Consider the following 27,573-nt stretch of genomic DNA (forward strand, 5'->3'; position numbering starts at 1 on the left):
AGCACCAACAAATTTAGCAGAGCTGTACAACAGGTTCTGTTTCATATTAGCATATTCTATCAGAAGCATTCTAAAGAGATTAAAAGGTTACTCCAAGGATCATAACCAGTACAGATTGCCGTAGTAGATATGATGCCAATAGCACTCTGGCCTGGTTCCCTGGTAATGGGGCAAACTGTTGCCCACTGCAGAAACTGCAAATCCAAGAGAATTGCTGAAAACTCAAGAACTTCACACTGGTATATATATATATATATTTCTTTAACCTCCTTTTAAAATACCCCAGCCCTTATGGTTCCATTAACTGAGGAGATTAACTGGTAATTATGTATAAAAAAATGTATAAAATGTCTTCTATTTTCGGAAGATTTACAGCCAAAATTCCAGCATTCTCAGCAGGTAACTGATTAGACTGGTGGCAATACACAAACCATTTATACGGCAAACATTCAGGTCCAGAGGGTGAATGTTTTGTGACAGTCACAGTCAGGTGTTAAAGGGGCTTTTCACTTTGTATGGAACCATGATCCACCCAATTCACTAGAAAATAAATCTAACGTAGAGGGTCACCCGTAATATTGATTTTCTGCTGAAACTGATTATAAACAGGACATGGATTCTCCGTGATTGGCAGATAATCAATAATCTACTCTATAGCAATGTGGGAATTGAATTACTTAAAAAAAAAAAAAGAATGAAATAGACACCGCTCTGATGGTTCTGAGGCAATGTTTTATATATATTTATATCCCGACCATACTGCGCTGTACAATATGCTGTTGTTTTATAAATACCAGCAATAACACAAATAATAATATACATTTTTATTGAGAAATACATCTTACACAATAATTAAATGATGGGAAACATAGATAAAATAAAAATGTGTCGTAGAAAAAGCACAGATAAGTAAATTAATTAAAAACAGAAACATTACTATCAATTCACCTATATACTGCTTGTAATTATAATTGTAAATAATCACATACAGAGTGAGCCTGACAGCATTGTGGATCCGTCTTGTAGCCCATGGAGCAGCACAGCTTAGTGGAATAGGGCCTTGGCAGAGCTAGGAGGCGGGCATTCAGAGCTAGTGTGTTTGGATTGGCTAGCTACCTGGGATGGGTGGGGCTGATACATTTAGGCAGCCATCTTAAAATGTTTCCATTCTTTTTTCTTTTTTTTTTTTTAGTCGTTATTTTTGTTGTGCAAAAATTCGACAGACATGCTTATTTTGCCACGGTAACAATTAAAGACATTTCACAAGGCGTTATACTGTGACATATAAGAGAACTGCACACTTTTATGTAACTAACAGGTTAATAATACAGGTTGTGTCAGAGAGTGGTAAGGCATTATTAAGCGTGATTGAAAGTAGTGTAGGCTGACATTAACTGCATCAAAGAAAGGAGAGTTATATAACGTGCTTATCTATGATTAGCTCTGTAGTAGCCACTGGGTAGTTACGTTTATAGAATGTAGAAATAGCTTATTTGTATACATGAATCATTCCTAGGCATGGTATTTGCTGGTTATGAACAGTAGGTAACATGCTAAATTATCTTAAGTGGCATAGAAACATATTGGCGAAGACTAAAACTGAATCAAAGTAATAAAACCAGTGAAACCGTAAAACTAAAATGGAAAGGAAATAAAATTAAAGCACAGTTTCCACTGGTTGTACATCTGCATTGCCTTAGAGAAATACTGCAGAGGCATATATCCTGAGCTGATTGTATTACAAGTATGACTGCTGAGGGAAAAAAAAAACAACAACATCATAGCCTTGTAGTAAGGCTTTGCATTAAAGGACCACTCTAGGCACCCAGACCACTTCAGCTTAATGAAGTGGTCTGGGTGCCAGGTCCAGCTAGGGTTAACTAATTGTTTTATAAACATAGCAGTTTCAGAGAAACTGCTTTGTTTATCAATTAGTTAAGCCTTCCCCTATTTCCTCTAGTGGCTGTCTCACTGACAGCCGCTAGAGGCGCTTGCGTGATTCTCACTGTGAAAATCACAGTGAGAGCACGCAAGCGTCCATAGGAAAGCATTATGAATGCTTTCCTATGCGACCGGCTGAATGCGCGCGCAGCTCTTGCCGCGCGTGCGCATTCAGCCGACGGGGAGGAACGGAGGCGGAGAGGAGGAGGAGAGCTCTCCGCCCAGCGCTGGAAAAAGGTAAGTTTTTACCCCTTTCCCCTTTCCAGAGCCGGGCGGGAGTGGGTCCCTGAGGGTGGGGGCACCCTCAGGGCACTCTAGTGCCAGGAAAACGAGTATGCTTTCCTGGCACTAGAGTGGTCCTTTAAGGGGGTTAGATGCCTCTGCCTGTGAATGCTTAACCAATGCCTGTTGATGGCAGACTGTCAGCCTTGGGGGACCTGAGTCCATCGTTCTGCAGGTGAGAGCCCCTCCGGTCCCAGATGCCTGTGTGCTCCTGTTCTGCGCCAATCAACAATCCATCTAGTCCTGTAGCTGGATCTTGGTCTCTGGGCTTTCTCTGTGCTCTTGATCTGCGCTGCCTTATGTGGACCCTGCGACGGAGTGGTTTGGAGCGTCGTGCAGAAAAGCCGCTGCGAGATGGTAGGATGGATGAGTGATTGGTGTTGGCGTGCTGCTTTGCGGTTCGGTGCCTGGAGGGTCCGCCGGCGGTCCCGTCTGCAGGGGGGGTGTGACTTTGTGTGGGTGCTGGATTCAGCCTCTTTCCCCTTCACAGCAAATGTGTGGGTGCCGGTTCAGCCTCTTTCCCCTTCACAGCAAATAGATCATTGCGGGTGATTTTATGTTCCATGCACTCAAAGAATTCCTGGCAGACTCGATCAAATCAAGCCTCAAAGTGCTCTCTCCAGGTCTGGGTCTCAGGGCTTGCCATTTGTAGTAAGTTTGTGAGATTCCCCAGCGGGGACCGGGATGACCCCCACCGGTCCAGAGGGGGGGATGCTGGACGTCAGGAGAGCTGCTGCTTATAACGGTCCCCAGGGCGGGAGATCGGCCGCCTCCCCCTACCACTAGGCCGCTTTCTTCGCTAGGCCGCATTTGTGGAGTGTGCTTTTTCTCGGCAAAAGTTTGTAAATCAGGTGTCCACTCGCCCCCACACGATTCAGAAAGAAGTTATCTTTGAGCAAGACTGCTATATTTGAGATTTTGGCTAATAATAGCCAATATTAGGTTTGTTTGTGTCAGAGCTCTCTGCATATGCGTCTGGCTAGCTCGGCTGTCGGGCCCCGCCCCCCAAAATGTTTCCATTCTAATGCTTTCTCACAGACCTTGTTGTTGTCCCTCCCACCCTCCCTGATTTTGTGTTAGGTTTGGAGTTATCCTCCGTCTGGTCACAGCGGCGGGGGACTGGATAGGTAAAGTGGGAGGTGGAATGGATTGATATCAGGGATTGAATTATGTGTTTTTAAATGTTGGTATGTGGTTTAAAAGTTGGTATGGTAGGTTTCCAACTGGCCTGTGGTGCAGAACCTCGGGGTGTAGGGGTACCTCAGTATACCACTACATTTGCTCATTCAGGCAAGTTGGTATGGTAGGTTTCGAGCTGGCCTGTGGCTCAGAACCTGTTGGTGTAGGGGTATCTCAGTATAGCCCTACATTTGCTCATTCGGGTATGTTGGTACGGTAGGTTTCGAGCTGGCCTGTTGCTCAGAATCTGTGGGTGTAGGGGTATCTTGATATACCCCTACATTTGCTCATTCGGGCAATTTGGTATGGTAGGTTTCGAGCTGGCCTGTGGCTCAGAACCTGGGGGTGTAGGGATATCTCGGTATACCCCTACATTGGATCATTCGGACAAGTTGGTGTGGTAGGTTTCGAGCTGGCCTGTGGCTCAGAACCTGGGGGTGTAATGGTATCATGGTATACCCCTACATTTGCTCATTTGGGCAAGTTGGTATGGTAGGTTTTCATGCTGTCCTGTGGCTCAGAATCTGGGGGTGTAGGGGTTTCTTGATATACCCCTACATTTGCTCATTCGGCAATTTGGTATGGTAGGTTTCGAGCTGGCCTGTGGTTTAGAACCTTTGGGGCGTAGGGATATCTCGGCATACCCCTACATTGGATCATTCGGACAAGTTGTTTGCACTTTATTATGTTTCATGATGTTATTTATTTATGTTGTTATATTGTTACGGTGTTATTTTGGGGTCATTGTAATGTTGTGAGGGGTTAGTTATATGCTGTGTATATAAAAAAAATATAGGGTGATATAAAATCAACTAATCTGTCTTCAAATGGTAAAATTCTGGATCAATTCTCATATAAATCAGTGATTGATAAATGCCAAAGTCACTTTGCATGGAGTGCAGACATTGTTGTTTGTATTTTAGTTTACACAAAATAGCTCCAATCAGATTTGCATTTCCGTGGCTAATCTCAGAATGATCATCCAGATTGGCATTCGTACATAGCTGAATTGCAATTTCGGCAACATTTTCCGACTCACTAATGGAATACAATGTATAACCCCAAAGGAATTCACTGCCAAAGGGAGTTGTTTTGGCAGATTCCCTCAATACTTTCATAAACAGGCTCAATGTGTTTCTGTCAAAAAATCATACAGGGCTATAAGGATTAAATTCAGTTTAGGAGATGTTGATCCAAGGAAGTTGCCTTGAGTCACGATTATTTCCCCCCCTTTTTGACATAGTCAAAAATACATATTTTTTGTTCTTTTTGCTTTATTTTTTTCAATGAACAAACATTGTTATTTGAAAAAGTGGAGCATAGTGAAAAACTGCACCTACAGACTCCAGGCACCATTACCACTTCAAATTATTACACAATAACCTGAAATCCGGCACCCAGAGACTGTACACCTGCCGGAAGGAAGGAGGTCGGGGCCTGATTAGTGTCAAGGCCACAGTCCAGGATGAAACACAGAGCATCTACAAGTACATCACGAAGATGACTCCCAAAGATGAAATGATAAGGGAATGCCTGGGACTTCAACAGATAGAGGATGCAGAGGAAGAGGAGGTTCCTTGGCAAGACAAACCTCTCCATGGGGTGTACCACTGGCAGATAGTGGATGTGGCTCACATGACAAAATCCTACCAGTGGTTGGAAAAGGCAGGACTGAAAGCACTGAGGCACTAATCCTAGCAGCACAGGAACAGGCACTCAGCACCAGATCATTAGAAGCTGGAGTCTACCACACCAGGCAAGACCCAAGGTGCATACTGTGCAAAGAGGCTTCTGAGACAGTCCAGCACCTAGTAACCGGATGCAAGATATTAGCAGAAACAGCATACACAGAGAGACACAACCAAGTTGCTGGGATTGTGTACCGAAACATCCGTACAGAATATGAATTGGACCTGCCTAAGTCCAGATGGGAGATACTGCAAAGGGTAGTTGAGAATGACAGGGCTAAGATCCTGTGGGACTTCAAGATCCAGACATACAAACAAGTGCTAGCCAACCAACCAGACATCGTGGTGGTAGAAAAGGAACCGAAGACTGTCGTGGTGGTGGATGTGGCAATACCCAGTGACTATAACATCAGGAAGAAGGAACATGAGAAGGTGGACAAATACCAAGGACTGAAAGAAGAACTAGAAAGGATGTGGAAAGTGAAGGCAGTAGTAGTCCCAGTTGTGATAGGAGCACTTGGGGCTGTGACTCCCAAGTTGGGGGAGTGGTTTCAACAGATTCCAGGTGGGACATCTAAAAATCACTGTCCAGAAGAGTGCAGTTCTAGGGACAGCTAAGATATTGCGCAGAACCCTCAAACTCCCAGTCCTCTGGTAGAGGACCCGAGAATGTGGAATAAAAACATACCACCCAGGAGTGGTGAGAAAATCAATTCTTTATATATAATACACAAGATTCAGCACTCTCACTCATCCACTAAACAGCACTATCAAAGCTTACAGATTTTATTAGTATTTTTAAAAACCCTAATCTAGGCCTAAATAATGGGTGTTTAGTTACATTATATGATCATACATTGCACAAGCCTGCCACAATGTTAATGTACCCCATCTTTGGCAGGTCCTACTCTATCAAACTAAAAAGAAAGAACACAATGTGGGAGGGGAGAATTAGCTAAGAACATAATTATGTCTGTTGTCAGCATACAGTGCGTGCTGACATCAGACATAATTTATGCACAGAATTGACATTATGAAGTCAGAAACAGAGTTCTGTGCAAGTCACGTGTGCTGGAAGTTCAACTAACCCCCAATATTCCTGTATGTGCAGTGTTTAAAGCAGAAACACTGCACATACTGACTCCTGCAACCATGACCACTTCAAATCACTTCAGTGGTCATGGTGGTTGGAGTAACCCTTTAACAGTAGCATATTACATTCCATTGCACACGTTGGAAAATAATTCTTTTCAAACACTTATCCATTTGTGATGTCTAAGACAGGAGGACATATATGATCCCAAGTCTAATAAGGTCTCCATCTGTGGCAAAATTCTTTGTAAGTCCACAGTGATTCAAAACTAAGGAACCGATCACTACTACCATTGGGATATAGGGGTTCTATGGACAGAAGCCAAGCCCTGAAATCCTGCTTCTAGGGCTTAAACCCCACAAAAGCGCAACACCTCTGGGACTATCACTGGGCATTCGGACCAGGTATGAAGCACAGATCTCGCACACTCCTGATATCTCCAGAACTACTACTATGACATCATTTGCCCAGGATTCAAAATTTGCAGCTGATATAAAAGAAAACACCCTCAGGATAAAAAAAAATGTAATGTATGTGATATGTATTCGTTAATATTTTACATGGTTTTATGTTGGTTGTTTAATAAATTTTGATGTTCTTTTATTCCTGCTCATATGTGCCTCCTTGCTGCTACTTTTGATACGGGTTTCTTAATATATCCTTGGTGGGGATGATACCACCTATGCCAAATCCTTTTAGCATATGCTCGAGTTACTGTAAGTAGATTTCTTTGTTATCTTCTTTGGTGTTCCACCAGTATGTACATTGTATGTATTAAATGTTCACCACACCTCCAAGAACATCTGGAGACAGAATTGTTTAATTCAATGCTGATATATTGGAGCTTTCTGTTCTTTAACATACTGCATTTGAGATCAACATTCCTGAAGTTGTTACATCCTCACACATCCTTGAGCAGAGGTCATACCGCCCATATAGAGCTTGGTATAGCTCTCTAAATTGTGAGTGCGTCATCTCTTTGGTCTTATTAAGGGAACATTTCAAGCACCATACCACTACAGCACATTAGCAATCCAATGAGCAGGGGGTTGCAGATGAGTCTCTCGAAAATGGTTTGATTTACAATCTAGACACTGCGCTTGCAGACTAATAAAACTATAACCACTATAACTGCATGATGCTTAGGCAGCACTTTTAATACCATGTTATCAAAACAGAGTTAGAAACCTCACTTTACATTAAACCTTTCCTAAATGGTTTGACAGTAAACCAGGGAACAGTACTATGATGCTAGACAAGATAATCAGTACAGTGATCTGTAGCGGCAGTATAACTTTGTTAACAAAAAATGTAACACATTCTATGTGTGTGCGGCCACCTTATGCCTCTTGTCACTACGCGTGAATGCAATAATCCGATCAATAGCATAAACCCTTCTAGAAGGGATCAATAAATTGGAGGGAAAATGAGACAAGTTTCTGACTTTTGCATATCCTTCAACATTGGTGTCCCAAAAAGTGAGATGCCGATGGGAGTGGGGTACAGGTGGTGCAATATTGTCACTGATTTTGTCACACAGGATTGTACCTACTGAGAAAGGGGCGGGTCTTCCTAGATTACTGGCAGGCCAGCCTCGTGGTAATACATGCTAGGCTGTCTGCGGATCAAGCAAACTAGCCCACTGAGGGAAGACCCTGAAGGAGCTCGGTTTCAGTGTTTTCTTTGGGGTCTAAGAGCCCTGAGTGCATTGCAACATCGAAGTGCTCACACTACGCTTTTGGGGACTGTTCCCTGGTGTCCCCAAAAGGGAGACACCAGGGAACAAAGTCAGGATGGCGGTACAAGACCCAAAACTCAGGACTGTACTGTTGAAATTGGGATAATTGTGAAGTATTGTTTGACTCCTGCAATATAGATAAGCTTTTCTAATATCTTAGAAAATAGTTTTATATTATTTTAAAACGATGGTTATCATTTCTTACTCACATTGAGAACATTCCCCATGTATTTACTAAAGTAAGAATTTAAAGTCAATTTGAAATTTAAGGCCAAAGTATCCAAATTGACTTGGATTCATTTTTCCAGCTTGGCTACTTTGAGCTTAAATTTGAAATTCACTTTGAATTTTCCTTGAATTCTCAGTTTCTACAGAGACCAAATGGGGTGAGAAAGCCTCCCCTATATTGAGGGGAGAGAAGCACAGTGTGTTGCCCTCTGTGAGCTATATGACAGATTGGCCATGCCTGCCCCCTTCACCACGTGTCCTGTTAGACTCTTTACGACGTTCCTTTACGGCTGTCGCACTAAACCTAAACACACAGCATGTCCCGGAACAGTAAGTGTACAGCATTCCCAGCTCGGGTGTTTCACCCTATTTCCCGCTGCACCCCGTCATTTATTGATTGTTTACTGTGTGTTTCCTCTCCACAGAGCACAGACGGAACGGAAAAGGAGCTGCCAAGTCTCAGGTAGGACTCAGGGTACAGCCAGCCAGAGATAGACCTAGCGCGCGGAGCATGCCGGGATTTGTAGTGCTGGCTACTCCTACAGAGAGCGGCATTGAATGCAGCTAGAACTACAAACCCCGTCATGCATTTCGGACACGTGTTTTCAGCTGGGCTACTTTTTCAGAGCTATGGAAGGTTATAATAAAACCTGATACAATGTAATCTGTAAACATGTCCACAGTCTACACAGCCACTGCACTCTCCTGGGCGCCATAATGGCTGGTTTCCTTCTACTAACGTCTAGAAATTCAGATTTGGTGAATTAGAGTTCAGTAGGGCTCCATGTGAAATAATAATAATAAAATATCTAGATATAAAGTAGAATAAAAGGTTTGTTTTAATAAGTTTAAAAATAAAGTACTGGTTTTCTAATGGGTATGACTGAATCACAAGGAAAGGTTAAAGGATCTTAACATGTGTAGCTTGGAGGAAAGACGAGACGGGGGATATGATAGAAACATTTAAATACATAAAGGGAATCAACACAGTAAAGGAGGAGACTATATTTAAAAGAAGAAAAACTACCACAACAAGAGGACATAGTCTTAAATTAGAGGGGCAAAGGTTTAAAAATAATATCAGGAAGTATTACTTTACTGAGAGGGTAGTGGATGCATGGAATAGCCTTCCAGCTGAAGTGGTAGAGGTTAACACAGTGAGGGAGTTTAAGCATGTGTGTGATAGGCATAAGGCTATCCTAACTATAAGATAAGGCCAGGGACTAATGAGAGTATTTAGAAAATTGGGCAGACTAGATGGGCCAAATGGTTATCTGCCGTCACATTCTACGTTTCTATCACTGGAAAGTGACATTTGTCATGGGTTGTCACGGTGTTTAACTCGCAGCATTAAGAGCCACAAAGGGGGTTAGGTCAGTTTAGCTTCACATGAGAGAACAGTGTTGGCGCAGGATTAGATCTGATCTTCATGCTCGTACATTGAAGGCAAACTAATGGGTTAAATGAATTCATGTGTTTAACCCCTTAAGGACACGTGACATGTCATGATTCCCTTTCATTCCAGAAGTTTGGTCCTTAAGGGGTTAAGGTAATGCTTAAAAAATGAGGGGGAAAAATTATCCCCCTTCAATGTTTACGGTGATGCCCTGTTCAGCCGGTCGTCCTGCAGACCCTCTCACCAGGAAGAGTTGTCCTATCAGTTGTGTATCAGTAGCACCTCATTTTAGTCTATCAGGTCTCTTCATATCCCATAAACCACTGTTGTGCAGAGATCTATAGGATAAGAAGTCAGAATGAGAGGACACAATTTCCATAATTTGTTTTCTCATTTATGGGATGAGTAGTTTATCCCCTAGAAGCAGTTTCACTCAAGACAGATGATCAGCTCAGTGGGCTTTTTGTGCTTTTATAACACTACGCAAAGTTGTGATGATGCTTAAAGTAACCCTTCCAGGTTGCAAGTCAAATTCAGGATTATTTACTGAGTAAGTGAGGATTGTCTGGAATTTAAGGTGAATTTCAAATTTGAAAAGTAAAGTATGCCTTTAGTGCTGCTGTTTTGGTATTAAATGTGAAATTCACCTGAATTTCCAGTCCTTGCTTTTAGTAAATAACCATGTTTGTCTTTATTCCTTTCGCCTTCTAAAAACAAAATTCTACTCTTAACAATACTTGTAACTGTTATCACTGCAATAACTGCTCTTATGACATTACAGCGACATCAGTATATGCATAATTCAGTGAATGTTTTATTCTGTTATGGGCGAGATATTTAGGAGATCCCACGCACTGCCGCAGTCTGTTAGTAACAGCACGGACACCTCTGTCTCACCTTAGATGCTCTCTCCAAATAGAAACCTTGCAGTGCCTTGTCCTTACTAATGCATGTAGTTTATAACTTTTTACTGCACTTTTTTTTTTTTTTTTTCGTGGCAGGGTAAAGGACCACCAAATCCTGGAAAAAATGTCAAGAAAGATCCAGGCGTGCCCAACCTGTCACACTTCAAGGATCAGGCCAAGAGAGAGGCAGAACAGAAGAGGAAGAGGGTGAGACATATATCTTTTTTTCATCCATGCTGTAATATCTAACCTTGGGACCCCCTGTTTGTGAACTACCTTTTATGACAGACAGACAGTCTTATGTCTAGATTTATAGGTCCCTGGAATTCGGAATTCAGGGTAGGGGCAACCACCTTAACATTGATCAGCTGTGATACATGTTGGAGTATACAGTGTTACCTTCATAGTCTGTTAACCAAATTTGACAATATACACCACTAAAGGGACACTATAGGCACCCAAATCACGTTATCTTATTGGAGTGGTGTGGGTTCAAAGCCCCTGTCCTCTTAGCAATGTTTACATAGCAGTGTTAAGCCTACCCCTAGTGGCTGTCTACCAGAACCTACTAGAGGCACTTCCTGGCCCTTCACGGAGTACATCCAGCGTCTTCTAAATGACCATAGGAAAGCATTGATTAAATGATTTTCTATGGATAAGGCCAAATGTGGCACTCGCTACAAATGCACATTAGGTTCCTCCTTTCCTTTAAAGAAGGATATTAAATTATGTAATTGAATACTGAGAACCTCAGGTTACAGTTAATGACCTAGTCCTATAAGAAAAATATTTTTACGTTCACCTGATATTAATTCAGGTGTAGACATATGTGGGAATAGACAACTGACTAACACGGTGGTGGTAGGGGCCACATTAAATGACCAGTTAAAGCGTTATTCCAAGTCTGCTGTAGTGGTTATGGTGCCAGGAGAACCCTAGCTCAGTTTCCCGGTAATGGGGAAACCGTTTTGCAAAGGTCTCCGCCGGGCACCAGGTAGAGTTACAACTCCAGCAGCAGAGGGGTTAAACTCTGTATGTGCAGCATTTCAAAGCAAAATGCTACACATGCAGACTCCAGGCAACATGACACCTTAAAATCACTGAAGTGGTGATTGTGCTTGGGTTAACCCTTTAATTGCAGGATATAAAATATATACATATCGAATACATATGTACATAATCTCTGTAATCTGATGGTCCAGGTCTGAATCAGAACAGAGAGGTATCGGTTTATTGATATTTTACCATGATTTCTGGCCTTGCTGTAGGTAGAAGAAATGAGGGAGAAGCAGAGAGCAAACCGAGAGAAGGAGGTAGCGAAAAGACGAAGCTTGGATACCTTTCAAAAGGACATCCTGAAGAGGCAGAGAGAGTTTGAGCAGAAGGTGAGTCTCTTCTAACTTTCCCATATTCCATACAGTTACAGTCTGAAGGGTATAGTCAAAACAGTGAACCTCGAATTCCACAGAATTGAGCCAAACTAAACTGCCGGATAAACCCCACACTTTGCCTCTCCTCTCTAAAGCTGTCCCCATAGTGTTTATGATGGTTCATTCGTGGAAAGGTAAGCAAGTGGTTCATTTTGAACATATCTGTATATTTTAATCATATCCCCACTTCGTATTCTCTTTTCTGGGGCTAATATGGAAAGTTTATTTATGTGAGTTAAAGGGTCATTCAAAGTTCCAACATCACTTTATTTTTTTTTGGTGAATAGACCCTGTCCCTTATCTCTGGTTAAATAATACATTGGCATTTCAGTGAAATTTTCAATCAAGGTGTGCTTCTTGGGAAGGGAATGGTGGGAGAGTGGTTTTGTTTTGTTAGATTTGTTATCCATTTCGAAAATAAATAACACCATTTAATGATCTAGTCCTATAAAAAAAATATGTTTACGTTCCGCCCAATATTATTTCAGGTGTAGACATATGTGTGAATAGACAACTGACTAACACGGTGGTGGGAGGGCCACATTAAATGACCAGGTAAAGCATTATTCCAAGCATCATACCTACTGTAGTCTGCTGTAGTGGTTATGGTGCCAGGAGAACCCTAGCCCAGTTTCCCGGTAATGTGGAAACACCAATAACGTTACAGCCTTTCTTAGATGAAGGTGATTTGGTTATTGCCTATGGACAAGCTGTGACACTGACCGTTATCTTTGTGTGTGTTTCATTAAAAACAAATGTGTCTGCGCAGGAGGCGGATCTTAAAAGCCTTGAGAAACATGAGCAGTTGGAGACTGAAAATTCCAGAAAGGCTTATTATCGAGAGTTTAAAAAGGTCAGTGTCCTTGTTTTACTTTTTGTTTGAAGGTTCTAACAATCTTACCCCAGTCCTGGGATACAGCAAGTACGTTTTGTTTAGACATAGCGTTAATACATGATTTCTAATTATGGTTATTTGTTTAAATATGTCTGTCTGCATCCGTCTTAGAGAGTTATGAATGTGCCGTTTTCTGCAGCCAGCCTTCTACCCCAGGACGAAATATAGCATTAGGATTACAGCTGTAAATCTTTCTGACGAGCACTTATTTCTTCCCAGAACAGCCTTTCATTTCATTAATATGAAATAAAATTATAAAACGTTGCGGAAAATGACGAGCCACTAGGATCTCCATATTTAACAATATAGCAGTTGTTGAAATACAACTCTCATCATTCTAACACTGTTTGTAGTTTGAGATTTGATTAACCTAGTCTATATCTGCTTCTGTGCTGCATTGCCGCAGCAAGAGACAATTTGGACACAACAATTTCTTAATATTTGTTCATTTAATTTATTTAGCATTTAAAATCAATGATCACTTCCAAATGAGGAGTAGGTGCTTTTGTTTTATTGAAATGTATATGTAAGGGACACTCTAAGCATCAAAACAATTGTCTCAATGAATCCGTTTTGGTGTATAGATCATGCATCTGCAGTCTCACTGCTCAATCCTCTGCCATTTAGGAGTTAATTCACTTTGTTTATACAGCCCTAGCCACACCTCTCTTACATGTGACTTACACAGTCTCCCTACACCCTACCTGTAAGGAGAAATCTAATGTTTCAACTTTATTTATTGAACAGTCTGTTTTATTTAGAATTTCTTGTCTCCTCTTCTGTTAATAGCCTGCTAGTGCCTCCAACAACATCCTGTGTGTGATTAACGTTCAATTGAACACACTGCGAAATGACACCATTTTTTTTCATTCAGACTGCGGGAGTCACAGCAAGGCTGCATAAACAGAAACAAAAGTAATTTAATGTCTAAATCGCAGAGAATAGAGCAGTGAGACTGCAGGGGCACGATCTATACACCAAAACTGCTTCCATAATCTAACGTTGTTTTCGTGCTATGGGGGGTGTTGTCTTCTTTGGTTATCTCTTCGTGCAGGTGGTGGAGGCGGCCGATGTTATTTTGGAAGTACTAGATGCCAGGGACCCACTGGGTTGTCGTTGCCCACAGGTGGAGCAGGCAGTCGTTCAATCTGGCACAAACAAGAAGCTGGTTCTAGTCCTGAATAAAATAGGTAAATACCAGAGGATGATTGCTATTATGTCACCACGGCCGGAAATGTAAGTGTGTGTGTGTATATAATATATAAATAATAATATATGATCTTTTTTTTTCCTCTGGGCATCCTTAGTAAGTGTATGCTCATAGAGCCAATATGGCTCCCAGGTCTGAATGAGGGGGGAAAACGAGCATATCTTGTTTAGAAAAATACTTTGTTTGAAACAAGAATATTCTTTTTTTTAAAGGTTTGAAATGATTCATATTTAGTATGGCCGCCAATCATACCCAAGCAGTTAGTTTATTATTGTATATCATGAATGGAAATACCGTTCCATGTAGAGTTAAATCCAGTGTGGTTTTCCACAGGCAGTTTTGTTTTCCCGACCTCCCAAATGCATATTTGTCAAATAGAAGGGATGCATTGACACAATATCCAAACTCCTGGGGAGTGGCCGATCCCATTGAAATTATTGTTTTATTGTATAATTAGAATAACATCACAAACTAAATAAAATCTAAGTAATAGCTAAATAATAAGTAATAGCTGTCATTGGATAGAAATTAGCAGTAGCCATTTTTAATGTATTACTCCACGCAGTTCGTATAATAGCAGTTCTGTTGGCGCTGGTTTTACCCCTACATGCCAGGGCATTCAGTTTACATGACAAGCTTTGCTCCGGCTGTGGTTTACTCCAATGCTCCTTTGTTTAGATCTGGTCTCGAAGCCCATTGTGGAGAAGTGGTTGAAATACCTCCGGAACGAGTTTCCTACTGTCGCCTTCAAAGCATCCACCCAACAGCAGAACAAGAATTTGGTACAGTACCTCTCCCTGCTCCTAACGGCGTATTCTGAAACATGAGCAGGAATTCAAAGTGCATTTAAATTTCAGACAAAATAGTCACACTGGAAAAGTTCTCAGAGTTAGCAATGCTGCCAGTTTGACTACTTTGGCCTTAAATTGGAATTAAATTAAAGTGAATTTGAACAATTTTCACTTTAGTTTAAAAAAAAAACCTATTTGGAAAGAATCTCCATTTGGTTGAAGTCAAGCTTGGCTTTTTTTTTTAGCTTCTATTTTGCAACTCCATTTTCAACATTATTTGATGTTCAGTTTAGATTTTCAGCTACTTTGTATTCATATCAAACTTGTTTATGAACCTAAAAAATTTTAACATTCCAAAAAAAAAAAAAAGAGTTTTACGAACATTGAAAAGCGATTAGGTGGGGCTTCACTGAATGTTCCTGAGGCACAAGGGTGTGTCGTAAGCCACCTCATAGTTTGCCACAATCTCATTGACTTTAGGCCTGTTATATACTGAAGGCTGGTTATTAAAGGGACACTGTAGGCACTGAAACTCCTTCATCTCATTTAAGTAGTTAAAGTGTCAGGAATCCCCTGGTGCCGTTTTTCAATTGAGTGTAAAACTGCTTTTAATGTTTTAAAGCTAAACGAGTCCTGGCGGACCAACCTCTATGTGCTGCTTTGGGTAATAATGAGGAATTGTCCTCATCAGCAAATGTTAACTGCGATTGGCTTGGAGTATCAGCAGACCTCTTTCGTCCTATCACAGTGCCCATTGCTGTTATGAATTGGTATGGCTAGAAGTAAATTTGTAATCTCTGCCTTAGCCACACCTTCAATGGGTGGGCGGGGCTATGGGAATCCAGGAACCCCAATTATTTGTTAAACTGCCCTAAAATGGTTTAACCCTGAATGGAGGGAGAGTGTGGGTGAACCCTAGGCACTGCAACTAATTCAGTGAGATGAAATAGTTAAAATACCTGCAGTGTTCCTTTAACCCCTTAAGGACCAAGCTTCTGGAATAAAAGGGAATCATGACATGTCACACATGTCATGTGTCCTTAAGGGGTTAAGTGTATATTTTTTTTCGGTAAATATGTGATTCCTTAAATAGTGGCAATTAATTAAAACTAATACGTCGGGTTAACTAGAAGTGTGCATATCTTGCATCCTTCTTAAATATGGCCTTATATGTGTAAATGTGATAATTTTAAGCCACAGATGGTTATATAAAAAAAGTATGTCTTGGAAATGCTTCTCTCATTGGCGTGCGCCTTGGTCAACGAAAAGTTGGTAACCACCGCTTTTGCAGGGTTCTATTCAAACGTGTAGATCACCCGAAAAAGAGCTGGTCAAAGATATTCATTTGGTGAACCATTTAAAGCTCAAACTGCTAGTGGGGAAAAAAAACGTATTTATCTCACAGTGCCAACACAGCACACGTGAAAACAGAGGTCACGCTGTGTGTATGGCGCATGTTGTGAGGGGTGTTTATTTTTATTTAACTGCGGTAATAAAGTTTAAACCCAAAAAAATGTGAAAAAAAAAGGTTTTTCCCCCTCTCATGCTTGCCCTTTTTGCAGGGAAATGCGATCTTTCCTGGTGCCATAGATTTGCTTTGGGGCATTAAGGGTTGATTATACTATGTAATAATACATACTGTTAACTAATATTCTCATATTTTACAGCAACAAAGCAGAGTGCCAGTCACGCAAGCATCCCAGGATCTGTTAAGCTCTGGCGCCTGTGTTGGGGCTGATTCCTTAATGAAGCTTCTTGGAAACTATTGTCGGAACCTGGACATAAAGACTGCTATAAGTGTAGGAGTTGTAGGTATGTAATATGGCTTTGTATAACCATTAAAGGGACCCTATAGTCACCAAAACAACTTTAGCTTAATGAAGCAGTTTTAGTGTATAGAACATGCCCCTGCAGTCTCACAGCTTGATTATCTGCCATTTAGGAGTTAAATAAGTTTGGTTATGCAGCCCAAGCCACACCTCTCTGCGTGTGACTTGCACAACCTACCTAAACACTTCCTGTAAAGAATCATCTAATGTTTATACTTCTTTTATTGCAAATTCTGTTTAATTTCTTATCTCCTGCTCTGTTAATAGCCGTCTAGACCATGCAGGAGCCTCCCTGTATGTAATTAAAGGTCAATTTACTGAGCAGGAGATAAAAACATTTAAAGTAAGTTACATCTGATTGAAAATGAAACTATTTTGTTTCCATGCAGGCGGTGTCAGTCACAGCCAGGGGAGGTGTGGCTAGGGCTGCATAAACCGAAACAAAAGTGATATAAATCCTAAATAGCAGAGAAGTAAGCAGTGAAGCTTCAGGGGCATGATCTAAAGACCAAAAACGCTTCATTAAGCTAAAAGCTGTTTTGGTGACTATAGTGTCCCTTTAATGAAAAATTAATAAAATGCATCTTAATTCTCAAACAGAACTTTGAAATTTTTGTTAATTGGTGTTTGTGCTCATTTTTTTTAATACTCCTTTCCCAGGACATTTAGTATTTGTAAAGCTTTGCCCTTAAAGCGGCACTGTCATGTCGAATCCCGTTTTATTTATTTTTTTTAAACCCCCCTCCCGCCTCCACTACATCCAATTGACCCCTTAGTCACCCCCAAATGCCCCTAAACCTCCGAGATTACCTATTTATTAATCTGCATTTTCTGCCCCGATCTATATTCAGGGCGCCGCCATCTTTGTGTGGGTAGGTGAAGTCCCTGTGGGACACGTCATCTGCCCACACTAGATAGCACTGAGATTACTGCACATGCCCAGTTAAACACCTGGACATGCGAACGGGAATTTCATCTTTTCATTCATTCATCTGACAGACGAATTAATGAATAGAAAAATCAGACGAACAAACTAACACTGTGAATCAGTGTTCGTTTGTTCGTTCAGTTTGTTACAAGGAGGGAGCTACCGGCGTGCAGCTCCCTCCTTGTAATATGTAAAGACAGAAGCGGCAGGGAGCAGAGCTCCCCACCACTTCCTAAACCCCCCCAGGTCCCCCTCTTACTCTATGGGGGTCAATATGACCCCCATAATAGTATAAAGAAGAATAAAATCTCCCAGTGGCTGCTCACTGTAAAATAAAATCCCTACTATCCGGCCCCCACCCCTGCGTGGCGGGTGGGGGCCATACATTTCAATGGGGGGACGGGGACCTTTGGAATTTTCAAGCCATTCAATCACAGTGCTCTGTGTCATTTTACACAGCATTGGAAAGTTCTTTGGAATTTTCCCACGCTGTGTAAAATGACACAGAGCACTGTGATTGGATGGATTTCAAGCCATCCAATCACGGTGCTCTGTGTCATTTTACACAGCGTGGGAAAATTCCAAAGAACTTTCCCACGCTGTGTAAAATGACAGAGCACTCTGATTGGCTTAAACCAACCAATCAGAGTGTTCTTAGCCTAATTGCAGGGCAAGGCTTTATAAGCCTTCCCCGCCCTGCGGAGCTCAGTCTGCGCGGAGCCCTCCATGGGTGAAGATGGAATATTTTTTTGCGCTCGGGGTTTTTCTTTTTCGTCAGGTTTTTTTTTTTTTGCGCTCTGTTTTTTTATTTTATTTTAAGTTCGGGTATAATGGATTTTTATTTGCCCTTTTTTGGGGCTGAAAAATGAAGATTTCAGAAAAAAGAAGACGTTGACATTATCATTATGGCCCACACCCAACGCGCAGGAGTGGGGGCCGGGGGGAGGACAGTAGGTTGTGTCCCCCCCTCATTATCTTTATGGCCCCCACCCACCGCTCAGGGATGAGGGGTGGGGGTGGGGGGGACAATAGGTCTCCCGCCTTATTTTACTTTAGGGCCCCCACCCGTCGTTTAGGGGTGGGGGCCAATAGGTTTTTACTGGCTGATCACTGCTTACTAGACATGCCCCTACTCACGGTATAGCGAGTAGGGGCATAATTTACTAATACTAAGTCATTTTTACTTAGTATTAGTAAATGTGGCCTTTTAGTAGATAGCTCCCTGATACCGTGGGAATTAGGGAGTTATCTACTAAGCGGCTGCAAGATGCAGCCGCAGCAATGAATAGGATCGGAGTTTCATTCATTCGAATGAAATTCCAATCCGAACAAAGTGCCAAATTGCGTTCTAAAACAAACGAACATACTGTTCTCATTCAGCTAGAACGCGTTTCGGACAGGAAGCATCGTGGGAACACTGAGGAAAGGTGAGAATTGTGGGAAAATTGCTCTGACCAGCGGAAATGAAGCACACTTTGCTCCTCCGCTGGTCAGAGCTGGTCAAGCGGAGGAATCCTCCATAAGACAAAGAGTCCCTACTTTGTCTTATGATTTTAAAGAAAACTATAGCAGACAGGAAGAAAAGAAGAACAGATCCTGAGAGAGGGGGAGAAGAGGAAGAGATTGAGGAAAGGTAAGTTCGGCATGACAGTGCCGCTTTAAGTCATGACAACCCCCCAATCCACATTTGTATGTGGCAAATATTGATAACTAGATGATGATTATGTATGCCGAAATGTAATTCTAGTAGCTTTAGTAAATTAATATTTGTGTTTTGATATTTCAGTTCCCAGAGATGGACTGAAATATTGTTTTCCATCCTTTAGCGTCGGGGTTGTTGCTCTATTTTTACTTTTTTATTTTGATTAAATATTACCTTACACCATAAATTGTAGCCATGAAAATGGACCTTTTATAAAGACTTTTAATGGTTTTAGCAAGGAGGACTGAAAGAACATCAATCCTCATAACAAGAAAATCTTATGTGATACACACCTCTCCCAATTCTACTTTGATCAGTTTTTTTTTCATTGTGCATTGTATAGCCATATTCTGCACTGGATCACCGTGTCATACGTTGTAGAACCGGTCGTATATCAGATTGTGCTGTGTAACATTTTCAAGAAACATTGTATAAACATTATTTAAATGTATTAAAACGTTACGGCTTTGCTGAAAAGTAGCTAGTTATTGGGATACTATACTGGCAGTGCAGAAATTCTTTTAAAATCAGCCTACTTGGATGACACGAGGGGGAGGAGTGGCTAGCTGAGCAGCTAACAAGACGTGTTGGTGTGGAGCTCCGGCTGAACACACTGTTTTAATCGACGAATCGCCACGAAATTCCAACAAACACACCAGACAAACAGCCTAATACTGACCCAGATACCCCCAACCTCAATATGGGGCGAAAACATAGGAAAATAACCTGCCTGGAGGGCTCATACACGCCTGACATCAGACGGTCCTTCAATAGGCCGCAAACACAGACACAAACTAAGATGGCGCAAGGGGATAACCAAAGCTCCAGTGACTCAGAGGCATCGGCCCGAGAAAGGGGCCCCCCGACCATACAGACCGCCAACGCAGTATACCAGACGGAAGACTCCGACTCTGACAACTCGCCCTCGACAAAAGGTGATATTAAAAAGTTATTACTAGACCTACGGAAGGTATGGAAGTCGGATCTGGAAGAGGTGCGGTCCGAGATGACCGGGGTCACAGCACGCTTGGGAGCAGTGGAGACAAGAGAAGGGGACAGAGACGTTCTCATAGCTGAGACTCAAACCCAAGTGGCCTCCCTGACCCAGCAACTCCAACAACTTACCCGCACGGTGACCGCGATGGAAACCAGGCACCGCAAGAGAAACGTCCGGGTCCGCGGAGCACCGGAAACAATAGGCCCAGAAGCCCTGCTAGAGTTTGCCAACAAAATGGCGATCGTGATGGGAGCAAAGAAAATCGGCGAAGCATGGCCTATTACAGCGGCATTTAGGATCCGGAAGGCCGTGGCCGCCCCCGCAGACGCCCCCAGGGACATCATTGCACTCACCCGAGACATAGCGGTAAAAGCGGCAATTCTGGCCCGCTCAAGGAAGACGCCCACCATCACGGTAGATAACCTTCACATCAAAGTATTTGATGACTTACCATTTGCAACGCTGCTAGAAAGGAGAAGATTCATGCCAATCACTCGGCAGCTGAGAGACTGCGGTATTAGATATAGATGGGGGACGTCTGGCACACTGGTGGTGCCGCATGGGGACAGAGTTCTTTTGCTGTCAGCAGAGGAAGACCCCACGGACTTCCTACAGGAGCTCCAACTCCCTCAGCCCGGACTCCCTGGACAGGGGAAAAGCAAGACCCCCAGCTCCACCAGCGACAAAGCAGCACTGGAGAAAGGCTCTGAGGAGACAGGAGCACAGAGAAGGCCACGTCCACAGAACCCTCCATAGGACTGTTAGAACGCTAAAGGACTGGACATACACCTGCCTAATGGGCAAGTTGGGGACATTCGGGTGAACCAGGCTCTTCACAAGCCCCCAAGTATCTATTTTGCCATGTATCCCTGTTTTTACTATACTTCCACCTTTTTTTTTTTTTTTTTTTTTTTTTTTTGCTTGTTTGTTAGTTCGTTTCTTCCCAATGTGTTTATTTTGACTTCATTAATCTTGCCAACATGTGATAACAAAGAGTCCACCCCACACGAATCGCCGAAGAGGTCGGCCAATGTAACATGTACTACCATCACGAGAGTCGTTCACATATGGTACCTAGGTGGTTAGTTTCACCCCACAAGAGCCAGCAACACGCTCCACTAATGGGATCATGTTACCTACATATGAGAAACTAAAACGTATTATAGAAGTATATTGTACAACTCCACATGAGTTGCTAACTCGTGCTGTCCGCGAGCCTATTTTAACCCCACGAGAGTAGCTAACATGCACTGCCAACGCACTCACCCTTACTCCACTAGAGCTACGAACAGGCGATCTCACTGAGCGTACGTTACCTCCACTAGACACGCTGATGTGACCTGCCAATGTGTACATTTTGCCTTCCCAAAAACTATTACCAAATGTTCCCAATGTGCTTAACATGACCCCACACGAAGTGCTCCGTTACACCATCAATGTGCTATACACTTAACGTTACAAAAGCCATTAACGGGAAGTAACAAAGTGTCCCCTTTTTTTTTTTAAAACCCACATGAGCGGCCAGTATGTCTCAACCCCACATAGGCGGCTAGCGTGTTATATCGTATGGCTCGTATTGGGCCCGCCTGAGCTGCTAGCATGCTGGACTGAATAGTTAGCTTTAAATCCTCATGAGATATCAGCTTGATATACCAAGCTACACACTTTAAGCCTGAAAGAGCAACTGGCAGGTTACACCAATCTTCAATAAGCTTAAGCCCTCATCAGCCACTAGCATGCTATACTATAGTGCACACCTTAAACCCATTGGCGCTACTGGCGTGCAGTACCAACCCGTAAATCTTAACCTTGAGGGCAACTAAAATGTTAGACTGCCATAGCATATTGTACATCTCGAGGCCGTGAGAAAGGCATGCACAATGTACAGACCTGTGTGCTTATTAACTCCTCAAGAGGTTTGTTTCAGTAAGAGGATGCTAGAGCAATTATCCCAGAATGTCTCATGTTAACTATTAACCAATGTTAAATTTGCTTTTTTTGCCTTTTATCCTTTTGTATTGGATGATTGTATGTTACCTCGAAAAATAGTGGAAACTACTCCACAACAAAAATAAAGAATTATAAAAAAAAATCAGCCTACTTGTCCCCTTGGTCGTTCCTCCTTTCTAACAGAGTTACGCCCACTAAAGTGAGAAGCCAAAGGGAATTTACATTTTAAGGTTAAAATAGCCAAAATGGAAAAATTCTCCTAGTAAGCAGCTGCTTTCAGTTCTGTTACTCTGGCCTTAACTTTGAAATGTACTCATTCAGTTCTGTAAGATCGTAGACTCCTCCACAACCCACACAAATAGATTAGCATTAACAAAACTTAGGGCTCTTGTAGAGATGTGGAGAAGTATTGAAACACCACCCAGGTCTGCAGTTCTTCAGAGAGTTAGAGGCACAATGGATGAACAGCCTAAGTCTGATGTACACAGGTTCTGTCAAAAGGTCTGGGGCCAATTACTAGGAGTCCAGTATCACAGAGATATACTCTAGTCTCTCTCATCTCTGACACATGACATTCTGTTCAGGACTCAAGGAGTCTCTCCTCCTCTTCCCCCTTTTTCCGCCTGTCTTTTCTCACCTTCTCTTCCTTTCTTGTTTGATTGTACCGCCATCTGTAAAAAAAATAAAGAATTGTGGATTGAATGTATTTAAACACATATGGTAGGTATTTGTTATATTTGAATATCTGTGTAAGGGGCAATTTTAGAAATCTTTTTACATACAAGGTTCAATTTGTCTTCTCTTACAGGGTTTCCGAATGTGGGGAAGAGCAGTTTGATAAACAGTCTGAAGAGGGCGCGGGCCTGCAACGTGGGTGCCACACCTGGGGTAACCAAGTAAGTAATGAGCTTGACAGTATTAATACTCCATTATCCATCATGAAGATCAGAAAACCTGCAAATGTTGTTACTTACTAAGGAAGGGGTAGGCAACCTTCGGCACCCCCAATGTTGTGAACTCCTCTCCCCTGATAGAAACATAGAATGTGACGGCAGATAAGAACCATTCGGCCCATCTAGTCTGCCCAATTTTCTAAATACTCTCATTAGTCCCTGGCCTTATCTTATAGTTAGGATAGCCTTATGCCTATCCCACGCATGCTTAAACTCCTTCACTGTGTTAACCTCTACCACTTCAGCTGGAAGGCTATTCCATGCATCCACTACCCTCTCAGTAAAGTAAAACTTCCAGATATTATTTTTAAACCTTTGTCCCTCTAATTTATGACTGTCCTCTTGTTGTGGTAGCTTTTCTTCTTTTAAATATAGCATCCTCCTTTACTGTGTTGATTCCCTTTATGTATTTAAATGTTTCTATCATATCCCCCTGTCTCGTCTTAACTCCAAGCTATACATGTTAAGATCCTTTAACCTTTCCTGGTAAGTTTTATCCTGCAATCCATGAACCACTTGATACATTGGATGACGTTCAGGCTCAGGGGTGAATGGGCAGGTATACTATACTTCTTTGAAATATACCATCCTCCTTTTCTGATGCTTTGCCAGCATTACTGGTGCAAGAGCATTATGTGAGCTGTAGTCCACAACAACTAGAGTGCCGAAGGCTGCCTTCCTCTGTAGGTAATAGGACTTGTAGTCCAACTACAGTTGGAGAATCTATAACTGGCATCACCACAGAACTCTACATAGTCTCTGGTTCCATGTATGTCTCTATTTCACTCTACTCCCCAACCCCAATTTGGGTTGTCTTGTTTTTCTTATAATGAGCTTGAAGACACTTAGAACTTTGTATTATGTAGTGTTCAGCTGGTTCAGTGTAGGATTGACTAATACATGCAACTCTTCCATCTAACTTAGGTGCCTACAGGAGGTTCATCTGGACAAACACATCAAACTCCTGGACTGTCCAGGAATAGTCATGGCTACTACCACGTCAGATGCAGCCATGATCCTGCGTAACTGTGTGAAGATAGAGCAACTTATGGACCCTGTAGGGCCAGTGGAGGCCATATTGAGACGTTGCAACAAGGAGCAGGTAAAATATGACTATCCAAAATTTAGGGGTCTAGGAAGTTTTCACTAATGAAACAAAAATGACTTCAAAAGCACTTTTACATAATCAGTGGTCACATAGATTAAGTCCATCCAAAAGTATAGGATAGCATGAAATTGCCCCAGCCTACTGCAGAGACTGGACAGGTCTAAAATTTTGTCCATGCCAACTTCCCCAGTTGGTAGATGCCCTAGAATATGTGATTTAGATGAAGAGATTCTTTTGACTGTCGAATCCTCATCGGACTCAATTTACAAACATGAGTATATTGCATTTATAGTTTAACAGGATGGCTTTTAAACCAGACTCCAAGGATCTTCAACGGCTGAGGTTCTGTCACTATATTCAGTGCAGTGGAAATGGGCAGTCGCCTAATACCGTGGCTTTTGAGTACTGGGTTAAAACACACTAGGTCTAGAGTTTCAAATCGCTTTGTTCTAGCCCTCTAAATGTCTTCTTCCAGATCTTACAACACTACAAGGTGACAGATTTTAGAGATACCCTGGAATTCTTAGCCATGCTTGCTAAACGGCAAGGAAAGCTGAAGAAAGGGGGGACACCAGACCATGACAAGGCGGCCAAATCGGTGCTAACAGACTGGGTTAGGTAAGTGTTTTAATATAAAAAGGAGGTAGGTGTGTTTCATAAATTGGGAACATCAGGCAAGCAATATTTCATAGTCCGTGTAAAAAACCATAACCAGGACACCGGCTTACATTACGGGGTGAAACCAACAGCATACAGTTTAACTGCAAAGTATTGTATCCAGCGCCAGTTAACACTTATAGGCTGACATTGTCAAATCACACTCTCAGCCTGTTAGCGGTGCCCATGTAAGAGACTTCCTGATTCCAACCTTGAACAGAAGCTGAAGGATAGCGCTGAAGGTTAGCCGGTGCCAGGAACCGCAACAACTTTTATTCCAATTAAGTCGTTATGGTTCCCAGAGTGTTCCTTTACAACCAGACAAATCTTTGTATTTATTTATTTATTTATTTATTTTTTATTCTTTATTTTTGAATTTTTAAAAGTGTTAGTTTTTGGGGTGGGGGTGCAGAAAGAAAGTAGGGGATTAGAGTTTGTGGTACAGATTTGCATTACATTGAATTGTTTTTCATAGCATTCTAACTTTCCACATGCAAGTGGAAGTTGTTCGTCAGTAGTTTAAGCGTATATACATATCAAGTATACTGTTTCTACTCTCGTGTCAACATGCATTTTCCTGTCTTCTTGGGTTTGGGGTGGGGTACAGAAGTAAGAGGGATGGGGGTAGGAGTACCCTCTCTTTGCGGTGTGTTACATACATTTTGAAGTGTCTTGTGCGTCTTGTTCCTGTCTCGCGTTCTATTTGCCGTGTACCTCTCGATTATGGACTTTGAGAGTTGGGTTAATTGCGTTTTTGGTTGTGTCTTTTCTGTTTGGGGTGGTAGGGTATATGGGAGTAAGGGGTGGGGGTCAGTGTGTGTCATCTTAGATTTTCTTTCCTGGTTTTCCCCCTTTTTTTGGGGGGGGGGTGGGTGTGTTGCTGGTGATGGTGGGTTCTCGTGTTGTCTTTGGTCTTAGATGCTTACGTTTCTAGTAGTTTTGCGTGGTCTTGATGTCGGATAGCAGTGTGGGTCTGGGTGGGAGAAAAACCAACAAAAACAAAAAAGGGGGGGGAAGGGGGAGGAGGGTGTCCATTCGGGTTGGTGGATTCGTGTGCCCCGGTTCGGGGTGTCTTGAGTGTGTGGCTTGCTCAGTGTGTGCCGGCGAGGGTCGGGAATTCGTAGAACCATGGGTCCCATATTTTGTGAAAGTGTTTGGTGGTGTCGTGCACTATTGCGGACAATTCGTCCATTTTAATTGCGTCTGCTATTTTTTGTCTGATTGCCTCCATGGTCGGTGTTTCATTGCTGCCCCATTTTTCGGCTATCGCCCGTCTGGCTGCTAGTGCTATCTTTGCTGTCAGTTTGTTTTGTGCTCTGGGTATGTCTGCGTGTGGTTTCGATAGCAGCCAGATCCAGGGATTTAGTGGGATGTCTGTGTGTAGGATTCTAGAGACCATGGTCGCTACTCGTTGCCAAATTTGTTTGATTGGGGGGCATTCCCACCATTGGTGGAGGTAGGTTCCCTTGTGGCCGCATCCCTTCCAGCACAAATCTGTGTCTGACCTGCCCATCTGTTTAAGCTTGAGGGGGGTGATATACCATCTCATGAGTGTTTTATAGGCCTGTTCCTTGTGGTTTACGCAGATGGAGATTGTTACTGTGGCCTCCCATATGTCTACCCAGTCTGTTGGGTCCTCTGCTGGTCCCAGGTCCCTCTCCCAAGCCGACACGTACGTGAGAGCTCCTTTTTTGACGTTTTGGATTATGTGGGTGTAGAGCGCTGAAATCTGGCCTTTCTGTATTGTGGCTTGCATGCATTGTTTCTCAAATGTGGTAAGTGCCGTTGTGCCCGCTTTTGTGTTTTCAGGTGTTGCTAGGAAGCTTTTGATCTGTATATGCCTGAATAGGTCAAATGTTTGGAAAGTTGTGGTTTGCTGTAGTTCGGAGAATGGTGTAATTTGTTGGCCCTGGAAGAAGTGGTAAAGGCGCGTGAGGTTGTTGTCTTCGTAGCGCGTGAAGTCTTTGGGTGTCATGCCTGGGGGGAATTGTATGTTGCGGAGTATTGGGGTGAGTGGGGACTGGGGTGTGGTGAGGCCGCTTTTATGTGCTACTTTGTCCCATATTTTGATTGTGTTGGTCAGTGCTGGGCTTGTCTGTGGCATGGGGGGTCTGGCTTGTTTTGGTAGCCAGATGTAGAGGGATGGGTGATCTCTGCCAAATATGTCGTGCTCAAGGTCTACCCATCTTTTGACTCTGTATGGAGCGTGCAGGTTTTGGGCTTGCGTTAGTTGCGCTGCCTGATAGTAATGGATGAGGTGTGGGAGGCCTAGGCCTCCGTCTCTGTTGGGTACGTATAGGGTTTGCCTCTTTATTCGCGTGCGTCTGTTGGACCATATGAACTTGTCTATTTTTGTCTGTAGTCGTTTGAAGTCTGGGACGGAGAGTGGAATTGGGAGGGCTTGAAATAAGTATAGAAGTCTGGGTAGGAGATTCATTTTGACCGAGGCTAGTCTGCCTAGCCAAGATATCGACATGTTCTGCCATGTGGTGATTTCGTGTGTGATTTTCTGTATGATTGGGGTATAGTTCATGGAGTAGCTTTGGGAGAGATCTGTTGGTAGGGTGATGCCTAGGTATTGTATGTGGTTGGAGTTTAGCTTAAAAGGGTATGTCTTTTGTAGGTGCTCCAGTGTGGGGGGGTCTATGTGTATGGGTAGGGCTTCCGTTTTAT

The 27,573-nt window shown here is 42.6% G+C and overlaps 1 protein-coding gene across 1 annotated transcript in view; it reads left to right on the top strand.

Annotated features, from left to right (window-relative positions):
* Positions 1–8,408: 8,408 nt before the first annotated feature.
* GNL3L (G protein nucleolar 3 like) overlaps positions 8,409–27,573 on the top strand; it is a 29,396-nt gene continuing 10,231 nt past the window's right edge. The window contains exons 1-11 of the mRNA XM_063431501.1: positions 8,409–8,479; positions 8,575–8,612; positions 10,547–10,657; positions 11,719–11,835; positions 12,650–12,733; positions 13,830–13,965; positions 14,664–14,767; positions 16,444–16,588; positions 22,991–23,078; positions 24,060–24,237; positions 24,719–24,861. Coding sequence (XP_063287571.1) covers positions 8,467–8,479; positions 8,575–8,612; positions 10,547–10,657; positions 11,719–11,835; positions 12,650–12,733; positions 13,830–13,965; positions 14,664–14,767; positions 16,444–16,588; positions 22,991–23,078; positions 24,060–24,237; positions 24,719–24,861 — 1,157 coding nt within the window. The 5' untranslated portion in view covers positions 8,409–8,466. The remainder of the gene's footprint in view (positions 8,480–8,574; positions 8,613–10,546; positions 10,658–11,718; positions 11,836–12,649; positions 12,734–13,829; positions 13,966–14,663; positions 14,768–16,443; positions 16,589–22,990; positions 23,079–24,059; positions 24,238–24,718; positions 24,862–27,573) is intronic.

Source organism: Pelobates fuscus, chromosome 9 (assembly GCF_036172605.1).
Source record: "Pelobates fuscus isolate aPelFus1 chromosome 9, aPelFus1.pri, whole genome shotgun sequence".
NCBI lineage: Eukaryota > Metazoa > Chordata > Amphibia > Anura > Pelobatidae > Pelobates > Pelobates fuscus.